Source organism: Berghia stephanieae, chromosome 2 (genome assembly GCF_034508935.2).
Source record: "Berghia stephanieae isolate SIO BIC M18660-M18661 chromosome 2, UCSD_Bste_1.3, whole genome shotgun sequence".
Lineage (NCBI taxonomy): Eukaryota > Metazoa > Mollusca > Gastropoda > Nudibranchia > Aeolidiidae > Berghia > Berghia stephanieae.
The window spans coordinates 4539653-4557152 of NC_088361.1; the positions used below are offsets into that span (position 1 = coordinate 4539653).

General features: G+C 35.4%; 1 protein-coding gene across 1 annotated transcript in view; it reads right to left on the minus strand.

The window, feature by feature from the left end:
- LOC144964193 (solute carrier family 23 member 2-like) overlaps positions 1-17500 on the minus strand; it is a 21743-nt gene that overhangs the window by 4105 nt on the left and 138 nt on the right. Inside the window, exons 1-9 of the mRNA XM_078898176.1 lie at positions 16773-17500; positions 13986-14143; positions 11618-11721; positions 11006-11076; positions 10327-10508; positions 9385-9511; positions 7819-7975; positions 6754-7007; positions 6082-6187 (exon numbers count right to left, since the gene is read on the minus strand). The exon at positions 16773-17500 is cut by the window's right edge and continues 138 nt beyond it. Of these exons, the coding sequence (XP_078754302.1) occupies positions 6082-6187; positions 6754-7007; positions 7819-7975; positions 9385-9511; positions 10327-10508; positions 11006-11076; positions 11618-11721; positions 13986-14143; positions 16773-16934 (1321 nt within the window). The 5' untranslated portion in view covers positions 16935-17500. The remainder of the gene's footprint in view (positions 1-6081; positions 6188-6753; positions 7008-7818; positions 7976-9384; positions 9512-10326; positions 10509-11005; positions 11077-11617; positions 11722-13985; positions 14144-16772) is intronic.

Consider the following 17500-nt stretch of genomic DNA (forward strand, 5'->3'; position numbering starts at 1 on the left):
CGCTCAAAATACAAAATTTATTAGTTATATTTCTGTAAAAAAAATGCATAACGTTGATTATGATATGCATTTTTGTACAGAAATATAAATAATATTTTTTTTTATTTGGAGCGCTTGGCTTGTAGTTGGTTTGTTTACAAATAACTTCTCCACCGGTGACGTCCAATCAAGGGACGCTACTCTTCCGCTAATCTCATTCCCTATATATAAATTATCACGTAAACGACTAATTATATATGGGTTATTTATGTTATAAACAAAACACGGCCATCAGCATTTGGTGTACACATCAAGAAAAACACGTTAATGAATAGCCATCCATACAATACTTATGTGAGATTTGATATGTGGTACACAATGTGCAACTATACACTCCAATCACAGAGACCCCGATAACTCAATTGGTACAGCATCAAACTAAAATGCAAAAAGATTAATAGGATTCAACAGTCGTGACGTCACTTCCCTCGTAATGACGCATAGTAACTGGTTCTAAACTATTGGAACAATGGCGGACGCCATTATTTCCACCATCGCCCTTATTAAATACTTCTCCGACGAGCATAAAAGTGTATCCAGAGGAGAAACACATAAATCTGATCATGTTTTGACTCTTATACATTCTGATTGCAAGACATGTGAAAAAGTTCTAGCCAGCATGAAGAATAAAGAGTAACGAATTTCTTTGTTTAGAACCAGGCTGCTGGACGTGACATCGGACTATTAAAAACAATTCCCAATTACCTGGAGGAACTGGAGGTCATCTATTATACTGCTATATTGTATTGTTAGATTTGTCTATGATTCTGTTCTAGACGATAAAAAGTTAATATTGGCTTTACTTGGGTCTAAAAGAATATACATACTTGTGTGTATGTGTTGTGTGTGTGTGTGTGTTTGTGTGTGTGTGTGTTGTGTATGTGTGTTTGTGTGTGATAATACGGACATTATTTGGTTCTTGAAAATCCTGGCGGTATGTCAAAATGATTAATCTGTCATTTGATACAGTCCATCCATATAATTATTTTGGTGTGAGGCCAGAATGACTATATAAGAAAATGATGCATTAATTGCGCGTGATAAAACTTTATAATTAAATGCTGTCTGTAAGTCATACTAAAATCTACATCTGATGAAAATTCCTTTTCAACTGACCAGCATCTATTCCAGAGAATAATAATTAATCTTTATTTCAGGCAGTGGCGTGGGGCCATTGGATCGAATGGTGCCAGGCACCGTACCAATCTTTTAAAAATCATTAACAGCATAATTTAATTAAAAATAAAACTGAGAAACTTTAACTCCACTGTCTTTCGCCAACTCGCCAACAACATACTGCCTTTTTAGTCTCCACTCTATTCAAGATTCCGAATCACGCACTGCGCCGACTCGTGTGTTGGTGACATCACTGCACGAATTAGTGACTGAATCAACACCGTGGTGCAAAGCAATCCAAGCTCCAGTTAATGCTCTATCCATTAGTATCGCTACAGCTGATTGAGCGAGAAACTGGGTCGAATTATACTATCTTCAAATAGCGGAAAACCCCTCGACTAGTGCCAGGATCTGAGAGCTCCACCGTTGGACGGGGGATGCGCCAAATTAGGGTAACTTCGGCCATCCAAAATATTACATTAACTGTCAAAAACACTGATCATTGTCAAGTTTATTTGTAAGCAGCAAAGAAAGACAACATAAAACTTAAAAATATGACATATCAAAATCCCCCCCCCCCCTCCCCCACCTCTTTTTCACGATTATTGAATAAAGTAATTCTTTGCAACGAAGCATTGTGTACGAATTTACCAACATTTTTTTTTTGCAATGAATCAAGTTGACTCTTTACTTCACCGATCGTTTGGGAGATTGACACTAGATGACAAATTAGAAATAAAAAGACTAGTTCTTCACCAACCAACCGATTTTGAATTAACACAGGTGTGGAAATCTCGAAAACGATCTTTTTCAGTGACATGGTATGACAGGCATGAATGGCTTAAAGGCTCCATACACGCACGGTTTTGATAGGCGTCCGAACCACGATCAGGCAAACCGGGGTGAAAACGCAATGTGTGTGGCCAAATACCTGGCCGATAAACCCAGGTACGGTCGATCGCCCGCAAAGCCGGCTTTGCTTAATATTTTTCGAGGCGATCGGCGATCGGGGGCGTGGCAGTATAAAAAATTGGACAATTTTTTTCGGATTTTCGCTGTTTTGACGTCAGATTCGTGATCAGCGTCGAATTTACAATAGGTTTGATACCAAGAACTATGTTTTTACTCCAAAAATTGATGAAATTAGAAATAAATTTTAATTAATATTGAGGCTATGTGGCCGACAGAAAAGTGCCCCTCCCTGTTTTGTGATGGATGAAGTGGTATGACTCTCGCTTTCGGATCGGAAGGTTCAGGTTTCGAGACCTGCTCCGAGTGGCGCAGAGTTGAGTCCTTGGAAAAGGCTCTTTACTCACATTCTCTCACCGTACTCAGGTGTAAAATGAGAACATGGCCGTTCGTTGTCTTTGTTGGGAAAAAATGTCACATCGCCTGACAGGCGTCATGTCTCGTCTTTCAAGTCTAATATTGCTGTTGCCTTGGACCCCTTGTAAAGCGCTTTGAGCACGTGGATATTGCGCCAAATAAATGCTGTGTTATTATTTTTTTAAAATAATATTTTTATAAATGTTGCGCCAGGAAGAGGTAGATGGCAAAAGTTTCGTTCTTGTTCATCGTAAAACTTATAAAGGATTTCATACAAAATAAAAAATAGTTTTCATAATTTTCAATGTAATGATATAATAATATGCCAGTTCTTTTTTTTTTTTTCCTCCTCACCCGTTGACGCGACATGACGGTCGACCTTGACACAGACATTTGGGATTGGCAGACGCCAAAAAGCCTGGACTACGTGATGACAGGGGTGGGCATTGTAACCCTGAATTATACTCTACAAACAACGCGCCCCACCCCCCCCCCCCCCCCCCCCCAAAAAAAAAAAGAAAAAAAAAAGAGCTGTGTGCGTGTGTGTGGTGGCGGTGGTGGTTGGGGGGGGGGGGTGCGAATGCGAGTCGTCCCGAGGAGTACCTGCCACGGGAACACTGTCGATTTGTTTTATAAATAATAATAATAATAATAATAATAATAAATAATAATAATAATAATAATAATAATAATAATAATAATAATAATAATAATAATAATAATAATAATAATAATAATAATGACGATAAATAACAAATCTTTATTGTCCACAAAATGGAAAAATTTCCGTGGTCTACGTTGCTTTTAAACTTAAATCGGATTGCAAATGTATGGATGTTATGCGTATTGGAAAAATACTCACGACATCTCCATCGGGGTATAACATAATATATTAACACACAAAACTGCAAACGCGAACGTTCATTGTCTGATTGATATAACTTAGTGATAAGTTAATTATAAAATGCTGTCTAAAAGCAATAACAACGGGTTGACTAACGTCCAATTCATTCCTTCTATTGATGCTCTGTGTTAAATTAAAATACTCACAAAGTCCGCCAGCCAGAAATATCACCCAGCCCAAAGATCTACATGGAATCTTGAACGTTATAGTCTGATATATTTTAATGAGAACTAATCATAAAAATGGGTGTCTAAAAACAATAACAATGAGATTAGTGACGTCAATTTGGTTCCTTCTATAAATATCCAAGAACTTTATTCCCTCCATCCGCTCTCTCCTCCTTCAATACAGATGAATCTATTCTCTCATCACTTTTTTGTGCGGCTATGCATGTGATCTTGTGAAATGACACTCGCCTTTGGATCGGACGGTACTGGATTCGAGTCCCGCTCTGAGTGGCGCATAATTGAGTCCTTGGAAAAGGCTCTTTACTCGCATTCTCTCACCTTGTTCACTGTTAAAATGAGTACCTCGCTGTTTACAGCGTCGTCTCTGTCGGAAAACAATTGCAATATCGCTTAACAGTCATGTCTCGTCTAACATGTTTTTATGTTGGCCAAAGACCCTTATAAAGTGATTTGAGCACCTTTATTGAATATAGCGGTATATATAGCGCAAGTAAATTTTTCTCTCTTTCTCTTTCTCTCTCCCCCCCCCCCTCTCTCTCTCTCTCTCTCTCTCTCTCTCTCTCTCTCTCTCTCTCTCTCTCTCTCTCTCTCTCTCTCTCTCTCTCTCTCTCTCTCTCTCTCTCTCTCTCTATCTCGACATGTTAGATTATTATAGCTATTGCTACATATGATGCGAATATCTTGGACGGTTATTGATGCTATGAGTTTAGATAAAATGCTCACAACATCCACCAGTCGGAAATAACGTACCATCACACAAAACTACGAGTAACCTTGAACGTTAAAAGTCTGATTGATATAATTTAATGAGAACTAATTACCAAAATGACTGCCTTAATACAATAACAAAGAGTAGAATGATGTCAATTTCGTTCCTTCAACAGTCTAATTGATATAATTTAGTGAGAAGTAATCACTATTGTGCGCAAGACGAAAGATACAACAGACAGTAACTGGGATCGGTTCTGTCGGCCACATAGCCTCACTATTAATTAAAATTTATTTCTAATTTCACCAATTTTTGGAGTAAACACACAGTTCTTAGTATCAAACCTATTGTAAATTTGACGCTGATCACGAATCCAACGTGAAAACAGCGAAAATCCGAAAAAAATTGTCCACTTTTTTATACTGCCACGCCCCCGATCGCCGATCGCTCAAAAAAATAGCTCCCCGTATGTGGGCAAAAATCATCTGCGATCAACGCAGGGATCGGGTCACAGCGATAGGTCATCCGTACCGCTATCAGCGGATGTCGGCGTCTATAGAGGGCTTTACAGTTAGTTTAGAAAAAAACGTTTCTTTTGTTTTTATTGTCTACTTTTTACAGATACAACAAACACTGACAAATCATGGACATCTTTAGGCTATAGTGACCTTAACCACTTCCATCGTATTTCTTTACCTCCTGAACGTTGTTTTAGCACCCTTAAAAGAGTGGAAAATTTCTTGCGAAATTCAATGAAACAGGAGCGGTTAAATTCGTTAATGATTCTGTCAATTCACAAAGCTGAAATAGATGCCATTCCAGATTTCAATAAACACATTATAAAAAGATTTGCAGAGATGAAACATCGCCGTGCAGATTTTCTTTACAAGTACTAAAAGTAAGTAATTTCTGTCATAGGTTTTTTTTCTCTTTTGATTTACATTTATCACATATTGATTGCATTATCGACCAAAACCAATCCTTTAAATGGTGGACAAAGAAAAATTACAAAGACCTTTTCACACGGGACTTGTATCTCAGTGTTGTGGCTTGTTGTTTTTATGAATTATTTGTTTTTGTGAGTTTTGTCCACTCGTAGAAACCATCGACCCTCCCCCCACCCTTCAAAAAAAGAGAGTTTTTAACATGTGCTCTCTCCTCTTAACCGTGTTCACTGTTTTAGAATTTTTTTTCTTCTTCTAATCATGGCACCACCATATGCCGTCAATACGCCACGCCGCTGATTGCAGGCTCGTAATTTATTTAACCAATGGAGAACGGATCCGTTATTAACTCATGATGACTCAAAGAAGAATAGATCCAGTTATTAAAAGACTCTAAATTTGAAAGTGCAATTAGTGTTAGGAGTAGTTGTGATGGTGGTAGTAGTAGTGGTACTAGTAGTAGTAGTAGTAGTAGTAGTAGTAGTAGTAGTAGTAGTAGTAGTAGTAGTAGTAGTAGTAGTAGTAGTAGTAGTAGTAGTAGTAGTAGTAGTAGTAGTAGTAGTAGTAGTAGTAGTAGTAGTAGTAGTAGTAGTAGTAGTAGTAGTAGTAGTAGTAGTAGTAGTAGTATTAGTAGTAGTGGTAGTAGTAGTAGTAGTAGTAGTAGTAGTAGTAGTAGTAGTAGTAGTAGTAGTAGTAGTAGTAGTAGTAGTAGTAGTAGTAGTAGTAGTAGTAGTAGTAAGCAACTACCCTTCCAATATGATTTTATCGTTAACGGCTTAAATAATGTAAACATTGAACCAAATCCAAAGAGTAATAAATATCGGTCACCATCACCTAAAATCAGAATAGAATTACCTAAGATCGGACTCGGTATGCAAGTTAAAAAGGCACCAACTTTTGCAAACAGTGAGAGGAGAATGAGTATTGCCCCTGCCGCGTACATCACAACCCGGCTGGCATTCTGGGGAAGAATAAGACAAAATAATTGGACACCAGTAAACTAATGGGATTTTTATAGGCAATACGAAACTGGAACAAATATTTACTCGAAACCATAAACAAAGAAAGTACCAACACTTTCAAACTCTACGTTTATTTCCTCATTTATCTATCATTTATTTTTAATCTACAAGTAGAGAATCCGCAATATTTCGGAGAAATATAGGCTATTAGGAACTGGAGGTCATCTATTAAACTGCTATATTGTATTTTTAGATTTGCCTGTGATTCTGTTCTAGACGATAAAAAGTTAATATTGGCTTTACTTGGGTTTAAAAGAACAAATTGGGAAAATTATCATTACATGATGGTATCGAGATATTTAAAATTACGTCATCAATTTTTGTCCTGGATATGGTAGAGTTGCGTAGAATAATAAATTATCCTCACAATAAAAGTCAAATGTTAAAAAGGACTGAGTATTAGGACCTAGCAGATTTTCTTCGTAAGAATTTAAGTCAACGGATGATAGAATTATCTAGTCTGAAGTAAAAAGAAGATTTCCAAGTTACTTGTAAATCTACTTACCCTAGAGAGTATCAAGATTCCAATGTTCCCACTGAATGATGTCGTTGCGTGGCCAGCACCAACAGCACCTGATATCAGAGTTCCTACACCTTCAGCCAAAATTCCTCTGGATATGGCGTACTTGGGTGGTCGTTCCACCTCGCATGCATTGTGTGCCGCATAGTAATCTCCCACAGATTCCACCATTGATGCGACGGCCGAGAAGATGAAACCGACAGCCAAGGCAAGGCTCATTTTGGGCAAACCCAGCATGCCTGAAAATATTTCATAGTGTTAGGAGACTTGTCCTGCAGGCTATAGCAGAGAGTCTTCGCCTCCCCCCCCCCCCCCCCCACCCCTTCCTTATTTATTTGTGCTTCGGTCCTTAACTTCTTAAACTCTATGGGAACTAGATTAAAGCCAGGTTATGCTTCTTAAATATCTCTTTGTGTTTTACATGCACTGCTGGATCAGGGGCTCGAACAAAAATTCCTATGATAATAATACTTTTTTTTCGTTTTATATGTGCTTTAATCCTAGATTGATATTTCTATTTGATAAAAATCGAGATTTACCTTAAACATATTAAATCAAATATCTTGACATAGAAATCCGCAAACATTTATCTAGATCTAATAAACGTGCAGAAAATTTACTGACAAGTTCATAAAGGAATGCATGTAACTCAAGTTAGATATATATCGAATTGATATGGCATAATATTAAAATAAACTTAATGGATGCCATCAACGAAAAGGAACCATTTCTAGACATTGGATATTTTTCAATGGCGATGAAACAGATTATATCCATCTAAGAAATAAAAAATTCCTTTCCATTAAAATGACTGCCATGTAAAGTTTACGGGATTACTGTTATATAATATGACAACAATATTTTATTTTATTGTAGGTTTTATGGGAAATCTGTTTACTTTTTTATTAATGGGAACTATATTTTAACGATCAAGTTATGAGATAATGAAGTCTGCGGTCCGAAAAGATCCATTGTATTATTTACTTTATTTGTTTGTTAATTTTACCATGTTCCCTTTTAACGAAATCTCTTGACACATAATATTAATACCTGGGTATGATATCTCAAACCAAGGGCTCATATCAATGACATCTAACTTAGCGTCTGTTCTTGCATAGTATTCAATGGACGACTTATCATTGGTGAAAACGCCTGCGATGGTCAGAATCCAGGATATAAACCACATAATGAGCAGGCCGGTTAGTATCTGAAATACAAAAGTATCGAAGAGTAATTTTATGAGTAAATTCCAGCAATATGTTTCCTTGTTTTCTCGGATGTACAGAATTTCTTTAGAGTTGGAGATTGTTAAGGGGTAAAATTATATATAATTCCTTAGACAAAGTACTGAAAAAAATTGTTTATCGTTTTTTTTTTTTAATTCATCTTATGAAATATAATCTAAGCTTGAACGTCAAGGTGTTTGGAGTATTGTCAACTTCATTAGCTTATTAACTTTAAAATTCCTCACAAAGCAATCCATCTTCAACATAATTCCAAAAAAAATCAGAATGGAGAAAGATTTGATTCGCTTGGCGTGCACATATGTGCAGGTCTGATAACCGAATGTAATTATGGGCTGGATTTAACATGGTTATAATGGGCAATATTTTGCGTTGATTTGAGAGCATGTCCAGTACAACGATGGGCTCATAATAATTTGGATTGTCAGATCTGCAAATAAATACATGGCGGATTCACTTCAAGCCGGTCTTATGTCAGCATGATAAAAAAGAGCATGAATTAATTTTTGTGAATTCTAAAGAAATAATTAAGGATAGGACTGGTAGGGTGCTGGAAAAAAATTACGACGCTATCTCGGTACATAGTAGAAATCAAAAATATTCGAAAATTTGCAAGCGGCAAGTACAAAACCTTCAGTTAATTCTTGCCAAATGTAATAAGAAATCTTTATTGGTTAAGAAACTATGCAAAATGAGGGATCGAAAGATCGTATCAAAATTTTATAATTAGATCTACGTCAAAAATCTTTGATATGGCAATTTTTTTGGTGTGTTTATTGACATAATCGTGGAGTGGCAATTTTTCAATGAGTACCTATATAGTCTTTGAAAAATTGTATACACAAATCTACATAATTGAGTTTAATTGCGGTAAAATTTCAGACGTATATATATATATATAATATATATATATATATATATATATATATATATATATATATATATAAACTTTTCCAGGGTTTGTTTTTTTTTTTCGCAGCCGATATATTCCATGTATGCGAATGTATTTCTGTATGTGCTTGTCTGTATGTGTTGTACGAGAATACTAAAACTATTTTACTCCACTTCCTGACATTTGCAATAAAGCAGAAAACAATTCAGTTGAAGTCATCAATAACAATCCCGTAAGCCTTGTACTTACTGTTCTTTTAAAAACAAAGTTTACACTTTTATTTTATGTAAATTTTGCTGCTCGGAGCTCGAAGAAAAAGATAACAACGCCATTACCACATTCATCTGTGGTGTTTCATTCATCTTATTTGTTGATGAAGGGGAAACCCGAAATGTCCATTCTATCTGTTTTCGCATTGTTATTCACTTTTATTTCATGGTTTCTATCTATTATCTGAATATATTAGGTAGCTTAACTTACTGGTATCAATTGGAAAATAGCAAAGTTAGACGTCTTTCCTTTTTCTTTTCGGGCCTTTCCACATCGAGGAATTGGAATTTGAACATTTTGTAGATACATAATGAAGATTGCAATAAGGATTAAACACCTGTAAAAACATAACATAACATAACATAACATAACATAACATAACATAGAAATAAATCTATATTACCCCAGAGCACAAATTTATTTAAGTGATCGTAGGCACTTAGAATATTACATGTGAATTTATTAGAATGCCAATTATTAAACAGCTATATTTAAACAATCATAACAAACATATCAGTTCTTCTTATCGACCACTTTCAATATTTTTACACACAAAATTACTCAACGCAAAAGTTTTTAAAACTCAAACCTAACAGGGTGCTAAACATACTTTTGTTTGCAACCCCAGCTCTACAGAGCACAATTGAGTTCTTACAAATCAAACAAAGGTTTTTCTTCAAATTTCGTTACGTAAAAATACAATTTGAATAGGAAAAGGGTTCATTCTATCGTAACAAAATTGACTATATCCCTGTTGTTGGTAAAAGAAGGGGAAATAGTTCCAGTTAAATAGTAGCCAGTTGAAAGAAGCCATAAGGCAAGTGAAAGTATCCTTTTTTCCTTCAGTTTCCTCAAAACAGTTAAAAGTGCAATTTGCCCTTGAATTATATTCTTTAAAATGACTTTCTGTTCCCGATGTCCCCACTCACAAGCAGATGGACAGTACCCACTCTTGAATTCAATCGAGGTTTTATTTTTGATCTCTTTCCATCGTTCAGCTTTGGGTAGCTGGATCAGTTAGATTTGGCGGAAAGTGCTTTTATGCTACACTATCTAGAGTTTAAAATGGATTTGGCTGTTTATTAAAGCCCCGAAAACTGAGTTCTCAGGTTCAACAAGTCAGATGGATAAAAATGACCTGTATTAACTTACGTTATACCGATAGGATAACTGGCCCTTGCAAACTCAATGGGTAGCTTTATCAGTGATACCCCAATGAGGGTGATAGTGACGGCAACCGTTATAGGTCCGATGAAGCGAAGAATTAGACCTATCAGCCCAAGGGCGCCCATGGTAATTTCTAACAATGATGAAAACATCAAGGCACCGGAGACCTGCCGAAGATAAATTTAGTATTTAAGTTTAGTTTTATGTGGGTCCAAGATATATATATATATATATATATATATATATATATATATATATATATATATATATATATATATATATATATTATATATATATATATATATATATATATATATATATATATATATAATATCTTGTTGACTCATTCAGACAAAGGTTATTTAAATTAACATGAGGCATGCTTTAACATGTTTGGCTTCATTTTCTCATTTTATATCTGACCAAGATATTCAATATTATTACAGTTCAAAAAACCACCTTATGAATAAAATATTGATATTGTATTTAAATATCACTTGTCTATAGACTAATTGCAATGCCCTGGGCATACACGTATATATGTATGTATGTGTGTGCGTGTGTGTGTGGGTGTGTGTGTGTGTGTGTGTGTGTGACTTTGTGAGAAATGAACATGGGTATATATGGGTATTTCATTACGATATCTTAACCTGTAATTTGTTACCTTTTGTAGTTTTTCATAAATTTCCGAGTCTGTTGTGGTGGAATTCAATGTCTCGTTGCTGGCAATGGCAGCTTAGTATTAGAATTTCAAGAAAAATTATAAGCATCACAATCATCATCATTATCATCATCATCATCATCATCATCATCATCATCATCATCATCATCATCATCATCATCATCATCATCATCATCATTATCTTTCAAATCGTCACTAACATCAACACAGTCGTTATAATTGCATCCTATGTCATCATCGCCATCACAATCCAACGATAGAAACATAAATGAAATCTATCCAATTAAAGCCACTCTTTTGTTCATAACGTTTGAGCTTATTAACTCGATTTCTTTTGTCAGATAGAACCATTTAAAATCTGATTGCAATTACTTTATTTATCTAAAAATTGTCCAAAATTGAAATAGAGCCAGTCCATCTTCAGCCCATTATATTCATATATATATATACATACATATATATATATATATATATATATATATATATATATATATATATATATATATATATATATATATAGTCATTTTTACACAGTTGTGCGGTCGTTGCCAACTAAACAAACATCGAAGCAGTAAGAAAATAGTATTCCCCTACCATTGGGATTGAGCTGATCCTCGGAGCAAGCCCAGTCTGGGCTAGTCTTCAGTGCCAACAGCGGTGCGAGAAAAGACCCAGCCGGCCCTTGGAGTATTGGTAATCTTGTGAATACAATGAGTAAAGTAATAATAAAGTAATACTCTCTCTCTCTCTCTCTCTCTCTCTCTCTCTCTGTCTCTCTCTCTCTCTCTCTCTCTCTCTCTCTCTCTCTCTCTCTCTCTCTCTCTCTCTGCGCGCGCGCTCTGTTTTTTGTTCTATGTTAATTTTTGGAAGGGGGGTGGGAGGGGGTCAATACTGTTTAGTAAATTGGTCCTGTTGAAATTGTCTTATATACAATTCGGTTCTCTTTTTAATCTGGAAATATAGAACTAAAAAATCATAGATAAATGGGTGTCGGTCGACTGGGACCATTTCTTTCTGAAGGTGTCTGACCTAGGACCATTAGTGATGGCAGGAACAAGTGACATTTATACACTTAGATTTATTTCTACAACATTTCTTTCTTAGCCTTTAAGATTTTCGTTGCCAAGCACGGAGATTTTACTTTAAGACATAAAACTGAACCCAAGTCTCATATTGCCTATACAAGGAACGGAATATACGCCACTCAGCTCTTTGTTATTGTTTTTAGACATCTATGATGGTGATTACTTCTCACTAAATTATATCAATCAGAATATAAAAGTCAAAAACTACACATAGTTTTGTGTGTTGTTATGTTAAATTTGGCTAATGGATTTTGTGAATATTTTACCTAAACGCATAGCATCAATTAATGCAATATTTAGCATCTACTAGATCACCCGAGAACAATATCGCATTTATACAGTGAGCCACATGATAAGGCGATAGAGCATTAAACGATTGTGCAAAATAAACGCACACAACATGACTGTGAATATTGTACACAGCAATAATGAATTTATTGATACTAGTGCGGGGCGGTCCTTGGCAAGCTAAAGGACCACGGTCCTATGGTCCTTGGGAAATGAAGACCGCAAGGACCGGTCCTAGGACCGGTCCTTTTCGACATTGAACATTCCTGAGAGACTGTTGGAAATTCGAACCGGTTTGACCTTTGAGACCGTGGGATCGTTCATTCTTGAACCGTTAAAGACCGCTACACGATGAAAACCGTGGTCTACAGGAGTAAACACAACGGAGTAGTCACACTCATTTCAAATTGTAACCTAATTAGAGAAGAGGGGTGATGCCTTCTTTATTTGCTCACCGTACTTCATTGTTACTTCGATAATTTAATAAAATTTGAAATTTATCCCCATTAACGGAGATAATGGCATCGCCCAAGGCGTTGATCGAGTTGTTCGTGGCGTTGATACACACACGCAACTCCTACCCCCCCCCCCTCCCTCCCCCCCACACACACACACATTAGAGGGCAGCGAGCATTGAAGAGTAAGAGAGAGACGTGAAGTTATAATAAGAGGGGGTGGATGAGGTAATAAGATGGGTCGATGGTGACTTTTCGCCAGATCTAACAAACTCAGCTACCCATTCATTGCTGAGTAGACAGGGATTCAGAAAAAACTCGACTGCACCCGGGATCGATCTCTGGCCCTTTGCGTATAAAGAGAGTGCTCTATCAACTGAGCTATCGGGGTCCCCAAATATTCTATTGGACTTTTTTAAAATTCAGACGTTATAACTGGGTTTTTTGGAAGGAAGAAACTAATGAAACTCATATTATTTGATTAGTAAAAACACCAAACGAAATTTTAGTATTATTGTATTATTTTAAATGACAACACTGCGATAGAAAGGAGTGGTGACAAGAGATGGACAAAAGAAAACAAAAAATCGGATTTGCTACTTGCTAGGTTCGACAACACACACACACACACACACACACAAACACACCACACACATCTTTAGTAGTCACATACATTTCAAACAATAACCCATTAGAGAAGAGGGGTCATGCCTTCACCATAGATCATTGTCATTGCGATCATTATGGTGTAGTAAATTTTGAAATTTACCCCGTATAATGGAATCGTCCAAGGCGTGCGCCTCCTGTTCCCCCATCTCACACACGAAAGGGCGGTTTGCGGAGTGGAGGTTGGTGGTCGTCTGCCTGTATGGTCGTCTGTGTCGTTTAGTGTATGGCAAAGGGGGGTGGGTGCGATTAATTAAGTGGGATGGGTGGTGATTGGTGGAAGATAGGCAACCGAAGCAACGAATCGCTGGGGAAGTAGCCTAGTATGGCGCGAGACCGTTGAAAGGTGATAAGAAGTGAGGACCGCCGCCGGTCTTCCCCTATGGGACCGGTCTCCGGTTCACAGCTAAAAGACCGTGGGACCGCCGGTCCAGACCGGTCTTCAGCGCGGCACTAATTGATACTCACCTAACTCCTACAGCAACTTGAAGAATTGTACAGATTCCTGACATGAAAATAGTTGAACAAAACAATGTGGCACGAGCTTGGTGATTGTACGGGATGCACATGACGTCAGATATAGCGGACGACATGAACAGAGCACTTGGTAAGGAAATAAGGATGTGCTGGAAAAGATAATATAAGAAAACGTATAGTTCATATTCGCCTCAAAATGGTATTAAGTCGCGTTGGTTAAGATGTTGAAAATTGAATTTATAGCCAGAAATATCAGACTTATTTTGAGTTTATATGATTTATTGAGGAGAATGGTGACCATATTTTATGGTGCGAATGCCAACAATTTATATTTTTGACCAGTTTTACATTAAATTCGGCTTTTAAGCATATGGTTCATTCCGACATAATACCGTTTTGAGACGATGGGTCACATATAGTCCTCCATTCAAAGTTGTTATGCCCAAGCTACCCGCACATTGCACTTTAGTCAAGATTTGTTTTAAACTTGAGCTTTTATATAGAGTAATATCCACTAAACTGAGCTCAAAGCGCTTTACAGGGGTCCCAAGCCAACATAAACACCTAACATGTGGAACAACATGTGACACCTTTCAGGCGCTATTACAATTAATTCCGACAGAAAAAAAAGTGTCACCGACCAGGTATTTATTTTATACCTGAATACGGTGAGTGAATGCGAATAAAGAGCCTTTTCACAGAACTCAACTTTGCGCCGCCCATAATGGGACTCACTCGAGAGACATGATGGCCTTGACAATGTCCTTATTCTCAATCATATATTATATACGTCCACGTATATTTGGTATGGCTGAAGTCAGCAAGTCTTCCACGTGTTCACTGCAACTAAGAGCAGATTTCAACCTTGTTACCAACAAGTGACGCCTCTGGTGGTGGAGACAAGAAAAATCAACAACAAACGGTTTTATTTCATTGCTTTTGTGCCTTATTTCACAATTGTTCTCTGTTTCAAATTTCATGATCAAACCTCTTTATCTTTTTGTGCGTGATTTTCTCAAAATTGCGTTTTTGTCAGAAATGTGGATATAAAATTACTCTTTTATAAAAACTATCCAACAGATGTTCTTCATGTTTTGCGTGTGAAATGTCAAACATATTATAAGGTTTATAAGTGGGCTTTTAGAATTATTTTGATTTGTTTAGAAGTTACAGATCATTTTGTCATGTGAACACCTTATTCTTTGATACCTCAAAAATGGCACATCTTGGTTTGACCGATTATTGAAAGATGACAAATAGTAACAAGTAGTGTATTGCCAATCTATTTCCCTTGAGTATGGCCTTTTAAATGTATACAGATAAATTTTTTGACATTGTACCCAATAGTTTATCAGATATACTGATTGAAAAATCAAGACACACAATCCAAGACGGCCGGGTTTTTTTGTTGTTTTTTTTTAATCACTTTAAACCCAATATTCTCCCAAACAATATTTCGGGTTTTTATTATATATTTTTTGCCAGATAACCCCCCTTTATCCAAGACAAAATCTTTGAATATCAATGGGAAGTGGTGAACTTAAACGTTTTATCAATTGATGTATATTTAAATTTGATTTATATAATTAGATATAATATTTAATGTTATGCCTTTTCAACTTTAAATAAAACGTTTACAGATGACTTATTATTTTTTCATTGAAAGGGAGCTGGCCGGTTTCCTGTCTCATATTCATAGTCCTTCAGAGCCACTAGGCCCGTGGAGCCGGAGTTGATCCTGGTTTCTATAGAGTAAAACGGACAATAGCAATTGCTTGCTACCCTTTTGATTAGATTCTAGTCTGTCGCAAAGTACTTTCGCCAAATCTAACAGATCCAGCTACCCAATTACTGCTGTGTTGACAGGAGGGTAAGAAAAAATCTCAACTGCACCCGGGATCGATCTTGGTCCCTTTGCTTGAGAAGTGATTGTTCTACTAACTACTATATTATTATTATTATCATTATTACTGTTATTATTATTATTATTATTATTATTATTATTATTATTATTATTTATTATTTTATTATTATTATTATTATTATTATTATTATTATTATTATTATTATTATTATTGTTATTATTATTATCATTATTATTATTATCATCATCATCATCATCATCATCATCATCATCATCATCATCATCATCATTATTATTATTATTATTATTATCATCATCATCATCATCATCATCATCATCATCATCATCATCATCATCATCATTATTATTAGTATTATTATTATTATTATTATTATTATTATTATTATTATTATTATTATTATTATTATTATTTTTATTATCAATTATAGACTGCCAAATACTGAATTTGAATACACTGTATGAAAAAGATGTCCCGACATAAACGAATATATGAAATTAATGTATTTTGGCAATTTTATTTAATGATGATGCTCGAGGTGGCCTATTGCATTGGGTCCACTTCATCATCATTTTCATCATCATCATCATCATCATTATTATTATTATTATTATTATTATTATTATTATTATTATTATTATTATATTATAATTATTATTACTATTATTATTATTACATTATTACTATTATTATTATATTATTATTATTATTATTATTATTATTATTATTATTATTATTATTATTATTATTATTATTATTATTATTATTATTATTATTATTATTAAAAGGTAAAAAACAAATCTCAAAATTATGTAAGGATTCAATTTTCTCTTCCTCACCTCCTCCTCCCCCTCCTTATCATCACCCTTCTCCTCCTCCTTATGATAATTCTTACCTGAAGGGCAGCAAAAATGGTTACAACCGGTGGTGGCACACTAAGAAGTTTGTAGGTTAGCAGGGTCGTTACTTCGGTGTCTTGTTCTATAACAATGTTCGTTGGATCCATCTTCTCTTGGGGATTGGAATTTTCATTGGTCTTTTCATTTTTAGTAGTCATTTTTGCACCTTGTAAGTTTGTTTGTTTTCTTTATTAAAGGTAGATAATTTCTTTTGTTCTTGGGTCTTTTTTTTTTTAATTTATTTTTTTTTTTTTTGGTTGTTTTTTTTTTGTGGGAGAATTTATCACATATCAGCAATTAATACTACACAGAGCATTTTACAGCCAGCTCAAGAAAGCAAGACCACAGATGTTTTGATGATAAAACAATGCATTTATCTAACTTTCTTTTATCTTATATTGCTTCTAATATTTTAGGACGGTCATAAAATGTTTAAATTGTTATTAGATTATTTTTCATATATCACAAATCTTGTAGAAATAACAATGTATCTTTTATATGTAGACGTTTGAAATCTGTCAACACAATTATGTTGCTTTGAAAATTATTAACATTGACTTTGAATGGAACACCAGACCATGTACGAGTTCACAAATGCAGTGAGTCGCGTTTAGAGTATTTGTAGAAAACCAAATCGGAAGAGTCAAGATGACATGTACTCAATCACAGAGATTTAGAATAACAGTCACAGAAACCCACTTTCGAATTTTCGCAAACTGTGAAC